The sequence below is a fragment of the Poecilia formosa genome, unplaced genomic scaffold (assembly GCF_000485575.1).
Source record: "Poecilia formosa unplaced genomic scaffold, Poecilia_formosa-5.1.2 Scaffold116, whole genome shotgun sequence".
Classification (NCBI taxonomy): domain Eukaryota; kingdom Metazoa; phylum Chordata; class Actinopteri; order Cyprinodontiformes; family Poeciliidae; genus Poecilia; species Poecilia formosa.
The window spans coordinates 387,938-402,957 of NW_006800055.1; the positions used below are offsets into that span (position 1 = coordinate 387,938).

At 35.8% G+C, this 15,020-nt stretch overlaps 1 protein-coding gene across 1 annotated transcript in view; it reads left to right on the plus strand.

Moving 5' to 3' along the window:
* The window catches only part of LOC103143826 (E3 ubiquitin-protein ligase rnf213-alpha-like), a 52,964-nt gene that overhangs the window by 31,580 nt on the left and 6,364 nt on the right, over positions 1-15,020 (plus strand). The window contains exons 31-57 of the mRNA XM_007560530.2: positions 1,301-1,431; positions 1,630-1,725; positions 1,828-1,949; positions 2,147-2,260; positions 2,345-2,394; positions 2,807-2,945; positions 4,210-4,348; positions 4,539-4,721; positions 5,652-5,770; positions 5,890-6,050; positions 6,456-6,659; positions 6,903-7,090; positions 7,872-7,992; positions 8,215-8,315; positions 8,424-8,603; positions 9,046-9,191; positions 9,393-9,495; positions 9,745-9,859; positions 10,496-10,700; positions 10,790-10,980; positions 11,203-11,325; positions 11,445-11,555; positions 11,828-12,070; positions 12,305-12,392; positions 12,724-12,758; positions 12,928-13,031; positions 14,773-14,926. Of these exons, the coding sequence (XP_007560592.2) occupies positions 1,301-1,431; positions 1,630-1,725; positions 1,828-1,949; positions 2,147-2,260; positions 2,345-2,394; positions 2,807-2,945; positions 4,210-4,348; positions 4,539-4,721; positions 5,652-5,770; positions 5,890-6,050; positions 6,456-6,659; positions 6,903-7,090; positions 7,872-7,992; positions 8,215-8,315; positions 8,424-8,603; positions 9,046-9,191; positions 9,393-9,495; positions 9,745-9,859; positions 10,496-10,700; positions 10,790-10,980; positions 11,203-11,325; positions 11,445-11,555; positions 11,828-12,070; positions 12,305-12,392; positions 12,724-12,758; positions 12,928-13,031; positions 14,773-14,926 (3,666 nt within the window). The remainder of the gene's footprint in view (positions 1-1,300; positions 1,432-1,629; positions 1,726-1,827; positions 1,950-2,146; positions 2,261-2,344; positions 2,395-2,806; positions 2,946-4,209; positions 4,349-4,538; positions 4,722-5,651; positions 5,771-5,889; positions 6,051-6,455; positions 6,660-6,902; positions 7,091-7,871; positions 7,993-8,214; positions 8,316-8,423; positions 8,604-9,045; positions 9,192-9,392; positions 9,496-9,744; positions 9,860-10,495; positions 10,701-10,789; positions 10,981-11,202; positions 11,326-11,444; positions 11,556-11,827; positions 12,071-12,304; positions 12,393-12,723; positions 12,759-12,927; positions 13,032-14,772; positions 14,927-15,020) is intronic.

The following is a 15,020-nucleotide window of genomic DNA, read 5'->3' on the forward strand; positions in this document are numbered from 1 at the left end:
CCTTACTTCAGCCTTTTTAGACCTTATGGGGTTTTTGCTATAAGGCTTTCAAAAGTGTAGAGCCATCAGTTTTTTACTGACATTAGATCAGTGGTGCCCAAAGTCGGTCCTCAAGGGCCGGCATCCTGCATATTTTAGTTCTCTCCCTGGTTTAACACATCTGGATCAAATGATGGATCACTAGGGGTGCATTCACACTGCAGCCTGAAGTGACCCAATTCCGATTTTTTGGCAATTCTGATTTTTTTGCCGGGGCTGTATGTGTTCTGCAGTGTGAACAGGCAAACGACCTGAAAGGGTCCTGCATGCGCAATAGCATCAGCGTTCTCAGTGTTCTGCCAACTGCCATAAAAAGAAGTGCTCAGTGTTTGCGAAAGTAAACATGGATGCTAACGGTGGAGCATAGCTTACACATTTGAAGTTGTTGTCCGGCCGGAGCAGCATATTAACAATTTAATCCTCATATAGTCCGTTGTGGTTGTTGTTTTTCTTCCCTCTTGCGTGTATCAGGACGCATCAGCTTGGCAGCTTGATGCTGTCAAGCTGCTATTTCTGTACAGTATTATTACTGTAGCCCTTTGTAGCCTTTTGAGATCAGAATATGAAAAGAGCACTTCAGGAGAATAGTGAGATTTGTTGAGAATCAGTGACGTTCAGTTCGGATGAATGCAACCTGAACGTTAGGTCGCATTTGAATCAGATACCTAATGGATACGGGTCACATTCGAAAAAGAATCCGACCTGTGCTGTTCACACTGCCATGAAAAGATCGGATACAGGTCGCATTACGTAAAAAAAAATCGGAATTGGGTCACTTCAGGCTGCAGTGTGAACGCACCCTAGAAGGCCCAAGAAGAACATAGACATGCTGAAAATTTTGTTACTACCACCAGGGAAAAAACTAAAACATGCAAGATGCCGATCCTCGAAGACCGACTTTGGGCACCACTGCTTTAGATGGTTACTAAGACATTAGAGGCACATCTAGCTTGTTGAATAATGGAGAAGATGTATCATGCCTTGTGTGCACCTGTAATTTTGGTCAGTTAGCTTCAACTTGTTTATTTTCCAGATATTTACATCAAGTAAATTATTTTATTGTCAATGATAAATTGTTTTATTGAGGGAAATCTGGGGTGTAGTTTGAAATCTCCTCTTACAAAATGGTTCTAATATGAAGTTTTAATTCAATATCTGTAATGTAACATTTGAAATGATTCCTTTTACATTTCACACATTGTTTACACCCATTAAAGTTAATTACATAATTGCTATTGCTTTTATTTTCTATTTATTTTAGGTGACGACATTTTCCAGGCTGCTAACTGCAGCAGATGCTGAACAACTGCAAAATGAGATAAAATGTGATGCTGTCAAGCTGCTATTTCTGCTGCAATTTGAAACAGAGTACTCTTTCCTCAAAACAATCAGGTGTGTATCTTTTATTCATCTTCTGAGATGCAAAATTTTATTCAACGGAACAAGTAGATCCATTGAATAGAAAGTATAAAAAGAATATAAAAAAAGTTTTTTTAAAACTTGTTATACTTTTATGGAAAAATTGTCAAGTGATCTTTATAAATTGTAGTGTATGATTTAACATCCATTATGAAAATATCTTACCATTAGGGAATTTCTTGGCTCAACACAAAAGAACAATGTGCTCATTGTCCAAACTGAGTTTGGTGATGACTTTCAAAAAAGAAATATTCTCTCCTCAGCCAAGTAAGTGAAGACATCCAACAATCATGTTTTTGTATGAATTTATGGTAAATCATATTGTTTTGCTTTCTTGTTACACCTGTAAATAACCTTTGTACTTCTCAGGTACTCCTGCATCAATGAAATAAAAAAGGGCCTCACAACAGATGACACAAAGACATTTGTGTACTTTGTCACAAAGCTTCCTCGAATGGAAGGGGGGACCTCCTACATTGGATTTCAAGGCGGTTAGTCGTGATCTCATATGCAATTATGAACTATTCTATGTCATCAACAATTTTATAAGCTGCCTCCCCCCAAAACATTAAAACGCTGTTACAAAATTTTTCAAAGCACATTTTGTACAGTAAATTTGCATGTAATACTATTCAAAAAGAAATGAAAAAATACTGTAAATATACTAATTGGAAGACGTTAATTTTAGGTCCTTGGACGTCTGTTCACATTGATGATCTCAGAAGATCAAGGGAGTTTGTTTCTGATGTTCATTCCTTGAAAAATATGCGCATTAGTGATCTCTTTGAAGACCCAGCCAAGGGTAAGATATATTACTATTACTTGACTAAGTATTATACAGTTTATTATAGACTAATAAATACACCTCTTATGTTTTTTCATCCAGCCTTGGAGACCGAAGATCAGTTTGAACAACCCCAAAATGACAACCTGGCTGTAAGTGAAATTCTCCACTCTAGCACAAATTTGGAAGAATGCCCAAGATTAAAGTCAGTTTGCATAGAAAATAAACACTGTACTAGTCTGAGAGAGGTTGAAGTTTTATAACAGGACGATGAGACAAACAAAACAAATGGAAACTCACAAAGACTTAAATTATTTGAAATTTAAGGTAAGTTCTAAGTAAATAATTCAACCTGCCTGACATTTCTTCATTCACTTCATTCATACATTTATACTTCTGCTCGTTATACTATTATTACTGTAGCCCTTTGTAGCCTTTTGAGATCAGAAAATGAAAAGAGCACTATAAATACTTTTTTTTCTCATTGTTACTTAATTCTGTCATTTTAGTATTTAAAAACTATGCAATAAAAATAGTTTACTTATTTTAAACTTTTTTGTTCAGGTGTTGGGAGATGTATTTGATGCAACGGATCTAGTGAAGACCTGTGTTCAGACTGCCGTGGGCATGCTTCGAGACGTTGTTGACAGCGAGGAACTCGGCACAAGAAGAGTTGAGAACTTGCTAACACTTCTGGAGGAAAGTAAGAAACTCTTTTGGAAATAGTCAGTTTTTTAAATTATTTTTATTTCTACCCATTATTAAAAGTAATAAATTGTGGCTTAAAGTAAGTACAAATCTTTACTGATTTTAGCCAGTTACAAAATCTCCTTGTCCAAGGTATTTAAACCATGGAAAATATCAGTATCTATGATATTACTTATACCTTTAGGACAGCAGTGGGTTGCGCAGTTGTCTTGCAATCGAAGCGTTGGGGGTGCCTATCATTTGTCAGTGCACCAGTGCACAAGGCACTAAATTTCAAGCTGCCTACTGATCTGTGTTTTGCTGAACAAATGTGCGCCCATTTGTGAGTGTGATTAGGTGAATGTGGTTGTAGTGTAATTCACTTTGGTCAGTATGAGTAAAAAAGTGATACAGAAATTCAGTGCATTTACCATTTGTCTCTAAGCAGAAAGTTCCACTTTGATTAGATATCTGTTTTACAAGGGATATGTTCCAAATTAGCCAACAATAATACTCTTACTGTATCAAAAGTTATAAATTCGGCCTTCTACCACCTGAAGAACCTTTCCAGGAGTAGAGGACTTATGTCTCAACAGGATCCAGAGAAACCCATCCATGCGTTTATCTCTAGTCGCATTGATTACTGCATCTTCACAGGTCTGCCCAAAAAACAGTCCTCCAGCTCCAGCTGCAACTGATCCAGAACGCTGCTGCTCGCGTTCTAACTAAAACCAGGAAGATAGAGCACATAACACCAGTTCTACAGTCCTTACACTGGCTCCCTGTAGCTCAGAGAATAGACTTTAAAATACTGCTGTTAGTTTATAAATCACTGAACGGTTTAGCACCACAATACATTAAAGATCTGCTGCTGTTGTATCAGCCTTCCAGACCAATCAGGTTCTGGTTCTGGTCTGCTCTGCATCCCCAGAACCAGAACCAAACAAGGAGAAGCAGCATTCAGCTTCTATGCACCACAAATCTGGAACAAACTTCTAGAAAACTGTAAAACAGCTGAAACACTGAGTGCCTTTAAATCTAGACTAAAAACTCAGGTGTTTAGAGTTGATTTTAAAACACAATCAATGAAACATTAATCAATCATCTGATGTGCAAAATGTAGTGTTGTTGACTGTGTGACCTATAACTTTGTATTTTCCTGTTTTTATGATGGAAAGCACTTTGAAATGCCTTGTTGCTGAAAGATGTTATACAAATAAAATTTGATTTGATTTGATTATTGTCCTAAAAAGGTGTGGGAAAAATATCTTTGTTTTTAGGTGTATTTGCAGATCTTGTGAGGAAGCATCTCCACTCCTTGTTGAAAGAGTATGAGGCCAACATCCTCAGTCCACCAAAAGACTGGGTCCTAAATCAAGCTTCTAATGTCAATGCCCTTCAAGAGGGGGGAACATTTGTGTAAGCCTCTTATCCATTCTTTTGATTTCTGATATTACAGTTATGATGTCTTCTTTAAAAGGAGTCAATAGGCCACCAGTCAGTAGCAGATTTAGTTTATAATGACATTTTGCATTCAATATGTAATATTTTCTGTTGTTGGTGACCCAGAGATTAACTGGGTTTCTGCTGACATAATTATTTCTTACAGACACACACTATGGAGGAAAATACAAGCAGTTGTGACTCCACTTCTAGCCAACTTGGTTTCAGTCGTTGACAAAGATTGCAATTTAGACCTGCTGCTGGATGAAGGGGAGGAGATGAAGAACCTATGGCTTCATATTTTTGGCAGCAAAGAAATGCTCAGTGTGCCCTATGCAAAAGAGATCAAGTAAGTAATTTTGACTTTGTTCAGATACTATCCTTCCAAATCAGAGCTTGACAAAAGATGCAGTGAATCTGTTCAGACACTTTAATCTCTTTGTTGTTTTTGCAGAATCAGAATTGTCTTAGATTAAAGTTGTTTTGACTGCTTTTCTAAGCCTCTTTCACAAAATATTTTAATAACAAAACCACTAAAACTTGCTACCTTTAGTGCTATCTCTTTCATAAATTGTAAGTGGATACAGTAAAATTAAAATTAAAGTCGCCAATTCAGGACAGCATGAGGTGTGCTGCAATGGTCTCACCACTACATGAAAATCCTTTGTTGGAAGTCAACATTTTGCAATTTTTTCAAAGCAAACTCAGTGTAGCAATTCTGGATTTTGCAAAGCAAATGCTTAAATGCTTCTCATTGAAAATGAGTCTTGTTTGCATTTTTAAATCATGTTGACAGCTTGTCGCGAAAACCGTATGTCATCTCTAAATTACCTCCTCAAATTCTGCAGACTAGCTTGCACTTATACAAAAGCCATTAAATACAGACCTATGACTACCTCACTCCTTGAGTGGGTTAATGGAGGTGGGTTGACTTCTACCCGGTCACAGCATTGGTTCTTGCTGCTGGTCATTTGCCATTTCGTACTGGTGCTGTAAAAATAAATGTGTCTTGTCTAATAGTGCCGTGTACCAATCCCGCATACATTAAAACCAACTTGGAGACCTTTCTTACTTACTTGGACAACTAACAGTTCAAAGCAATTTTCTATGTCCTGTTCATACTTCATAGAATGTAGTTATTTCTTCTAAACAATTAAGCTGAATCTGTAAACCTTTACATTTAATTCAAAAGGTATTGTGACCCCTGAAAATTGGAGGCTTTTTGTACATTTTGTACATTTAACCAGATATTCATTTTTTTTGTTTCTCTGACTTTCAGCATGCTAGTTGTGCAAAGCCACAACGTAGGTGGGAACACCATGCGCTGCCGCATGCCCTTCAGCTGGTGCATCAAAGACTTCCTGGATGAGCTCATGATGCAAGCATTTAGACATCAAAGTAAATAAACTTTGTGAAAATGATGTTGTCAAGAAATGTCTGCTCTTTTCAAGTCATAATGAAAGCTTTCTTTTCAGACTAACCTCTAACAAATTCATATTTTAAATTTTTTCTTTCAGGTAATTCATTTCAGTATTTCCATGAGCTGTTCTTGAATACATCATTTGGCAAGTACATGGCTGAAAATGTGAATGGGCGACTGAAGAACGACCTTTTTGAGAGGTACCTTCAGGACTTTGTTTCCATGACCATGAAAGTGGCATCAGATGATGAGTTAGAGGTAAGGCTAACTAAAGGTCCCAACTTATTATATTAACATGTGGTTATATTTATGTTAATGGAAATTTCCATCCAATGCTCAGATCTTTCAGAAAAGTTAAAGGGTAACATCTCAAATCCCATGTTGAAGCTGCCTCTGTGTCTTAGTCTTTAGAAAATGAAATTCCTTAAGTGTTATGTGAATGAGTGATTTATGTAAAAAGGTCATTTATTGGATAATATTGAAAATGATAATTAAATGAACCCATTTCATATTAAGACTTTTGCAAAAATCATAACAACATTGCCAGAAAATCAAACCAAATGTATCCAAATGTATTGAGATTTTTTTACATTTCTGTGTCACTTTATTTACTTTACAGTTAAATGAAGCCATTATAAATACACCTGTGCATTTTCTCCTCAGCTCTTGTGTCAAGCTCAGGCCAGCTGCATTGATGAAGTCCAGAGACAAAAACGAGATGCAGAGAAACCTACGTTCCACCACATCCACTTTGCCTTTTATTTCTACCGACAACGCCTTCAGAACCTCTCACGGATTATTTCCCTTCAACCTGAAATTGTTTCACCTTTACGAAGAAACCAACACAGAAGAAACTGTCCTGAAATGGTAACAGTATTTTAATTTATAAGCTAAGAAGGTCCAACCCCCATTCTATAAATTTAATACCAAGACAAGGGGAGACATTGTGTATAAAAAAAAAACTAAGGCTATTTTATTTTTTCTGCTTTGGGATTTCCTACACACATACAAGCTTAGTGAGTTAAACGAATGAATTCAAAATGCATGAAGATTGTAATAATGTAGTAAAACAAAGTACTGAGCAACTTCAATATTTTTGTTGTTTTTTAGGTTTTAGATGTTCTTGCAGCAAAGGCTTGTGTTGAGAACCTGGAACCCCAAAATTTAGACTCTGATGCTCTCTGCCGACAATGGATGAGGCAGGTAAAGAGGCTTCAGGTGTCTATGGAGCTGATTTTCTCTCAGCATAGCCTCCGTCTGTATGGAGATCGATGCAAGGGAGAACTCAATCCCATCAGGTATGAATCTCTTCCACAGGACTAGTAATAAAAATTCAGTTATCCATAAGTCAAGAAATAAAAGAAATGGAGTTTCAAAGAGCAGCAAAAACTGTAGACTATGCAGTTTTTCAGTCTGCATAGCAAGAGAACAAGCAAGTTATTGAAACACTTCACAGTATTTCCATCCAAGTGGACCAAATGACCAAAGTTAAGTTCAACTACACTAGATTAGAATAGTAAAATTATGTGTCAAAAAAGATTGCATAACATGGTCATAGTAGAAATAAGTGTTGCAGCTGAAATGTCTGGCATACATACATGCTTAGGAACAGCAATATCTCAAGAACATCAAAGTGAATTCAGTTTGTCACACATCAGGTCACTATTATACAATTTTAAAAAGTTAGTTAGTTAGTTAGTTAGTTAGTTAGTTAGTTAGTTAGTTAGTTAGTTAGTTAGTTAGTTAGTTAGTTAGTTAGTTAGTTTGAAGTGAATTTTGTGTAGCCAGCTGACAACACAACCTTATGCTCTGACATAGATAATAATCAAGGCCATTTTATATATTATTGCATCAGTTAATTAGTTTCAAAATCCATCCATGTGCTTGTATATCCTTGTCATAATATTGTTAATTTTCATGTGTTTTAGGGGCCATTAACCATTTATGAACAAGTGTGTCCTGGAATGTTCACAAATCAGTTGATATAAAATTATTACTCTTCAAGAAGAACTTATGTGAACCACACAAAAAAATGTATCTGTTGTTTTTGTACTATACGGAATATTTTCTGTTTTTTAGTAACGGCTGGAAACGTATTCACATCCTCGCGCTCTTTGTGGAACATCTGCTGCTGGGTTTTAAAAGTGAAGACCTTCAGCTCAAGGAAGTGGTCCTAAAACACATGGAAACCTTGAGCAAGGTGAGTAGATGCTTGGTGATTCTCAAAGTTAATCAGCAGTATGACATTTACGGTATTCATTCTTTATTTATTCATCTATAGTTGGAATCATTTCTTATTATAAATATTTCTGATAAATTACCTGAGCAGTTATTGCTTTTTCTTCATAGGCAACAGAAAAGTCAAAACTCCTGTAATCGCAAATATTGTTTTTGTATTGTTTTTTTTTTTAAATCTTTAAAGGTCCTCGAGGGAAACTCGGATGTAAAAGTCGCCAAGCCTTTTGAAGCTGTGATTAAAAACCTGAAGGCCTGTAAACAAGCAGCACTTGATCAGCTATTTAGGTAATTACTTCTTTTATATTCATTTAAAATATGTGGTGTGGAAATGTGACATATATTCTCCACAATAATTACATAGAATTGTATTTAGCTGACTTTAACTTCCTTAAGGTTTGGAGTTCACTGTGGGGTATGCGTGTCAGAACCTGAGGAGCCTGTGGATTTGCCATGTCGTCACATGATTTGCTTGACGTGCATAAAAGAAAGTCTGGACACTGGAAATGCATCCTGTCCCACCTGTAGGCAAGATTTACCAGACGGCTTTCAGCCCTGTGTCTCTGAGGAAATACGGTCAGCACCGAACCCTTGAATAACAAAATAATAAGTTTATTGAAAATTACATTTCTTTTCTTTGTTTTTCACTTCTCTGATATGAGAAAGAATAATTACTGTCATGTAATAACTACAAAATTATTACATGACAGTTACATGATTGTATCTTCAAAGTGGAAAATCTCAGTAAAAATATTTTAATAAAAAAAGTTTATTGTTTCTTTAAATATAGTTTCTTGATGAAAGGATCTTGAATATTGAACTCCTGTTATTTCATCAGTACAATTCAAATAATATACTGAATTATGTTATTCACTTGCTCAAGTTCCACTATATGAATAAGAAATAGAGTTAAAGTAGTGTAGAGTTTAGATTGGGCCTAAAAAGGTTTTTGGCAAAATTTACTCTATTTTATCTAGAAACAGTTTTTGGATTGCCCATAATTAATATGTGTTTGCAGGGGTTCCCTCAAGAAAAATGGAGATTTCAGACGACGCTGCAATGGTTTCTTCATTGATCTGCTTTCTGCCGTGTGCTTCAAAGACAACAAACCACCAAGCAAAGAAGTGATAACACACCTTTTGTCTTACCTGAGGATCGAGACAGGTATCATTTCTGAAACTTCTCCACAAGACATAATTTTACAAATTGTTTAATATTTAAATTTTTTAACCACCTACATTTGTCACATTGCAAAATGGTTCCAGATCTACATTTAACAAACCTGAGCTGCTCTATTACTCATGATCAAAATGTAATTTTGTAATAAAGATGTCATGTCACCTAACTTGTTTCTTTTGGAAACAGAACATGAACAGGTCCAGACCAAAGACTTGTCACCTTTTGACGAGTCTCCTGATAAAAACCCTGTTGTGCGATCTGTAATCCTCAAACTACTGCTGAAGTTCAGGTAAATTAACCAAATGTTGTTTCACTGCAATATTTACATTATTTAGATTGATATGGTAATAGAGAAATTATGTTTGGGAGATCACAGCTGTTCTCCTGTTAGAGTGTGCAAATATAAGTTTTAAACATTGTTACTTTATTTTCAACAAGCTTTTTGGTTGGTGAAGTTTATACAAACTTTAGCTTCCCATTGAAACTAACCACATTTTTATGAACTGCATTCAGCTATTGATTAACATATTTGTTTCAGCTTTGATGAAGTCCAGGAATATTTGCAGCAGCATTTGTCAACAGTGGAAGACAGCAGATTTGTGGATGAAGATGATAAATCAGAACTTTATGCCTTATACATCAACTGTTTAGAGGTAAAAACACCCCTGTTTGTTTCATTAGAAATTACATTTCTTTTCTTTGTTTTTCACTTCTCTGATATGAGAAAGAATAATTGCTGTCATGTAATAACTACAAAATTATTACATGACAGTTACATGATTGTATCTTGCAAAAGGATGTGTGTAAACTGTAATAAAAGTTTAGCAGGTTGAGATTTTCCACCAATTTTTTAGTCATAAGGCGTAGATGTACCCTTAGGTCACGGTAGAGAAATGTAACCTACTTGTTGTTTATACAACAAGTTTCTAGAACATTATCAGTTACTTGCATCACTTGTACACAAATTAATATAACTTAATATGTTAACTTAAGTTATATTAATATATTAATATAACTTGTATTAATTTGTAAATTAATATGTTAAAAATAAGATTTTTTAAAAGGTATATTGCACATTAAATTTACAACTTCAGTTTTTTTCTATAAGAAATGAAATAATAAACTAAGGTGATCTGATTACTTAATGTTGTTTTCTGGAGTATTTAATGGTATTGGAAAAAAAAGGCTTCCTCGTAGACTTTGAATAACTGTTGCACCAAAAATGTCTAGCAGTTAATTATAAATTGAGGTTAAAATTAAAGTGAAATTCTTATGAAATTGTTTTGCAGGACGCCATGTGGGAGAAAATGTCTCTGGGAGGCAACAACGCTGAAGAGTTACAATTTTACGAGAAAGAAACAGAATTTCTTGGCTTGTGTTTGAGGGAAGCAGCTTCCATTTCAGAGACGGTGTCTATTCAACACCTGCAGCACATCGCTCAGCTGCGGATGATACTAACGATGGCTGCCCAGCTAATCAGTGACAAACTTTCTGGTGAGATATATATATAATTTAACTAACAGTTTATCTAGTTTACTTGCAGGAATAAAAAAAACATTTGTTAACTCACACTATTGTTTCAGCCAAAATTGGTCCAGATGAAGCAAATGATTTCCAGAACATGGTGATGAGGCTCTGTGAGGACAGTGGCAACGACTGGTACTGTGTTTACCTGATTCGTAAGATCAGTGAATTGCAGGGTGTGCAGCAAGTCCAATCTTTGGCTAAACAAACAGAGTTCAGTTGGCTTTTTCCAGAAGAGATCAAAAAACAGGTATGTACTTTTTACCAACTGAGGAACATTGATATAAAACCGTAATCCATATAATGACTGAGCATAACTCCAGTCTTACAGGGTGCAACAAGGTATTTGTTGAAAAGTGTTAGTGTGAAATGTTTATTTTTACCTACGGTGATGTGAAAACACTGAATGTGTAATTTCAAAATATGTCACATTTACAGTATGCATTTTGACCTCTGTTCATTGTGTAAGCAGAATGAAGATGGAGGCCTGATGGACCAGTTTCTGATGTACGGTGACGAGTACAAAACCGTTAGAGATGCAGTTGCTAAGGCTTTAGTGGATGGTGACGTTGATCAGATAGAAGAAGTATTGGAGGTATGTTTTTATTTTCTAAATGTTTGTTTAGACTTCCTTAACCCAGGTTATGGATCAGATTTTTAAATAATCAATTGACATTATTTGATGTAGTTTCTTTTCTTTCTTTCTTCATTTAGAAATGCACAGCAACACGAAGAAACAGAACGGTGTTTGTCCTTCTGGCTCTCTTCCGAGAGGTTACCACTCTTTACAGATCTCCAAATGCGAGTCTCCATCCCACAGCTGAGGTGTGAATAGTCCTCACATATCCAATATGCACCCAAAGTATTCATGCAATTAATTCATTTTTTCAAGTTACAAAAACTAACTCTGCATTAGGCCTAGGCAACAAATCCAAACACCTAGTTGTAAAATTCTATGTAAATCTGCCAAGAGTATGAATAGTAACATGATCTTGTTTGTCATTAAGAAATGTACCTCATTGTTTCATTTTTGCCATTCAGTTAATTTTTATTTATGTGTTGAACGGATGCTAAACATTTGTTTTTGTTTCTGGTAGACAAATAAAGCGTTTGATGAGTTTATCGAAGGATCAGATTATTTGAGTGATAAAGAAATGAGGGACTTTGCATCCGCCTTGATCAGCAACGAACTGGGAGGACTCTCCGTCCAGTCAGGCCACACTCCTGCAGACAGCATTGCCATTGAGCTGGCCGTCCATCTGGCTGTCATCCTGCTCACCACAAACAATGATCTGCTCTTGCCACTCAAGCAGCTTGGTTTGTTTCCTGATAACATGCAGGTATTTCACTTATTTTGTTGTTTTCTGTCCTGAATTTGTTATTCTCAGAGTGTCTGCTGCTGCTTCTTGTTTGGTCTGACGAATCTGGTCTTTATATGGATTTTAAAAAGTAATTTAGAACAATTTTTAAAAGCTGAATAAATGTTAAAGTCAAGTAACTTTTGTCAGTGGTCAGAAATTTAGGATAATTGTGACTCTAATTACAACTGATCTTTATTGCTCTTCATCTTATAGGGAGCTTTTATACCCACAATGCCTGATGATATGGTAGCTACTGCTCAAGCAGCAATCCAACAAGATTCTGGTCAAGTCACCTGGTATGGTAAGTATCCATCTTTCATTGTGCTTTTTGTTGAGTATTAATAAAACTGAGTAAGTTACATTTTTCTTGTGAGTTGGTATCAGAAAAACTAGATTGAAATAAACTATGCTTTTTCTAACCCCTTTGGAAATTATGTTGGTTTGGTTGTATATATATTTTTGATATAAAATCATTTTACAAAAATCTCAGTAAGATTAAATAAATTAAAATCAAATCAAACTGGAAAGCATAGCTCATAGTTTAATAATATTACTATGGACAGGAATTCCCTCTTTTGCAGATCTTTACAGCAGTTTTTTGTTATTTTATTTTATTTATTTTTTTACCACAGTGTGTCGCAACAATCATCTATGCTTCGTTGGTGAGGTAAGTCATATAATGCTGTTCTTTTATAACTGTGGTAGTTATGTTGAAATTTCACCCTGACTGTACAGTATTTTTATTCTTTATTTTGGTTTTTATCTGGTTTTTGTAGTGTTTATAAGCAATAAGTGACTGAAAATATTTGCTTCCTTCTTTTTGCTATTTACTACAGTGTGGCCGTCCTACGGAGAAAGGGAAATGTTTGGAGTGTGGCGAAGAGGTCGGAGGGGAAAATCATATAGCTGTGCAAGGATTTACACCAGTTCAGCTACAGCAGTAAGTGGGATTAGTTCTTATTGTCATGTTTTTGTTACAAGATTATCTAAGAAAATTCTGACGTCCTCAAACTATTTACACCAGTTAATCTACTGGCCTAAGAGACACTTGGAAATATTAATAGTCATTTGGGAAAGTCATTATTTAGTTAGATAACTAAAAATAACTTGTAGACAGTGATGGCATAGTTACTTTGAAAAAGTAACTGTAATTGGATTACTGACTATTCCTTGAAAAAGTAACTTAGTTAGATTACTGATTACTTGATTTGGAAAGTAACTAAGTTACATTAAAAGTAATTTTTTTAGTTACTTTCAGCAGCTGCTGACAACAACGCTCCACCACCTGTGAAAATTACATTGATCTTTGCCAATACTTAATTGTAAGTTATTTTGTAATGGCAACATCAACAGTGTGTCTCCACTTATAAGAAAGAACTGAAGGTGAGATTGTTTAATGGTTACAGCAGTACACAAAAACATCAGTAATTTGTGTGTTTTTGTGTGTTCCACTGTCTGAAAAACTCTGAAGAAGGACTTTAAAGCCTCCATCCCTCCCCCAGCATCCAGGTTCTGTGTTACAGCCCTGCGTTTGTTGTCAGAGCGTAGCGCACAGAGGCTCCACAACTCAGATATCCTTCTGCACAGATTTGTGACACTTATCTTAATATTAATAATTATAATGGCGTTTAGTTGCACAACTCATTTGTGGCTGTTTTCATGTTTATTGCCCTGTTCATATTAGTCTTGAAGTTTGCAGTTTTCTGGAGCACAACGCGAAACTCAACGTCATTCACAGCAAATATATTAACTTGACATTAACAAAAACACAGCGGGACGGATCATCCGGGAAATGATGGACAGGGAGAGTCTGACGTAAACGACCTGGATGACAGACAAATTCTGAGATTTATTATGAGTCTCTTCTTATTTCCAAGCCCAAATGAGTAACTTCTCGTTCAAAAACGAGCCCCAAAAAGCACAACCCGCTTAAATTTGCAAATTACTTTAGAAACAAAACAAGCCCAAGTCCGATCATTATAAAGCCACTTATAATGATCGCACTTGGCGACAGAAACCCAAAATAGTTCCTGTTTTTCCAGCAACGAAATGTGCATCTCACTTCTCCCTCCATTGTTTACATTTCTGTCGCTACTGATAATGCTGCATAAAAATGGCAGTCGGTCCCCAAGACGCGTAGAGTAAATAAAATTAAATTACAAAAGACAATAGTAACACAGAGTAACGCAAAGTGATTTTGATAAGTAACTGTAGTCTGACTACTGGATTTCAAATAACAACACGTTAGATTACTGAAACAAGTGGTCCGACATCACTGCTTGTAGATAAGCTGTAGTAGATCTAAAAACTAATCTGAGCTCCACTTCAACCATAATTTTCAATGCTCTTTGGAACCAGTAGCGCTGTCCATAACTCTTCAACACGCTCTCAGCTCCCAGCAAGATGCATTTAGTTCATTGTCCATGTTGGAGAGGATTTTATTATGGATTGATTTAGTTGCCTCTGCGATGTACTCTGTGCATAAAGTTGAAAATGTCTTCTGCATATTTGCGCCAAGTAGATGTAATCTGTCAAAATGACAGATGGCCATCAGATTTTTCCATCATTTTTAAAACAAAAATGGTCAAATATGGAAAATATCCCATTTATATCTATCTATATGTAATATAGATATAAATTTTGGTTGATAATTTCTGACTCCATTTTGCTTCTTTTTTTAGGGATCATACAAGACCTGGCCATATCCTTGGAGACCCTGAGAGAAGAAACAACCCAGATGCCCTGGACACCAAAAACATGTCTCTGACTCCGTTCACGCTGGTCAGGCTGGTTACACATTTGGCCATGTTGCTCGGCACTTCAAAGAACTGTGAGGTAAGATGGAGAAAAATAGCCCTACAAATGTTCACACAGTGCCTTCCACAAGTAGGAAACTAGATGTTACTTTTCCTGCTTGGTAGGATTGCAT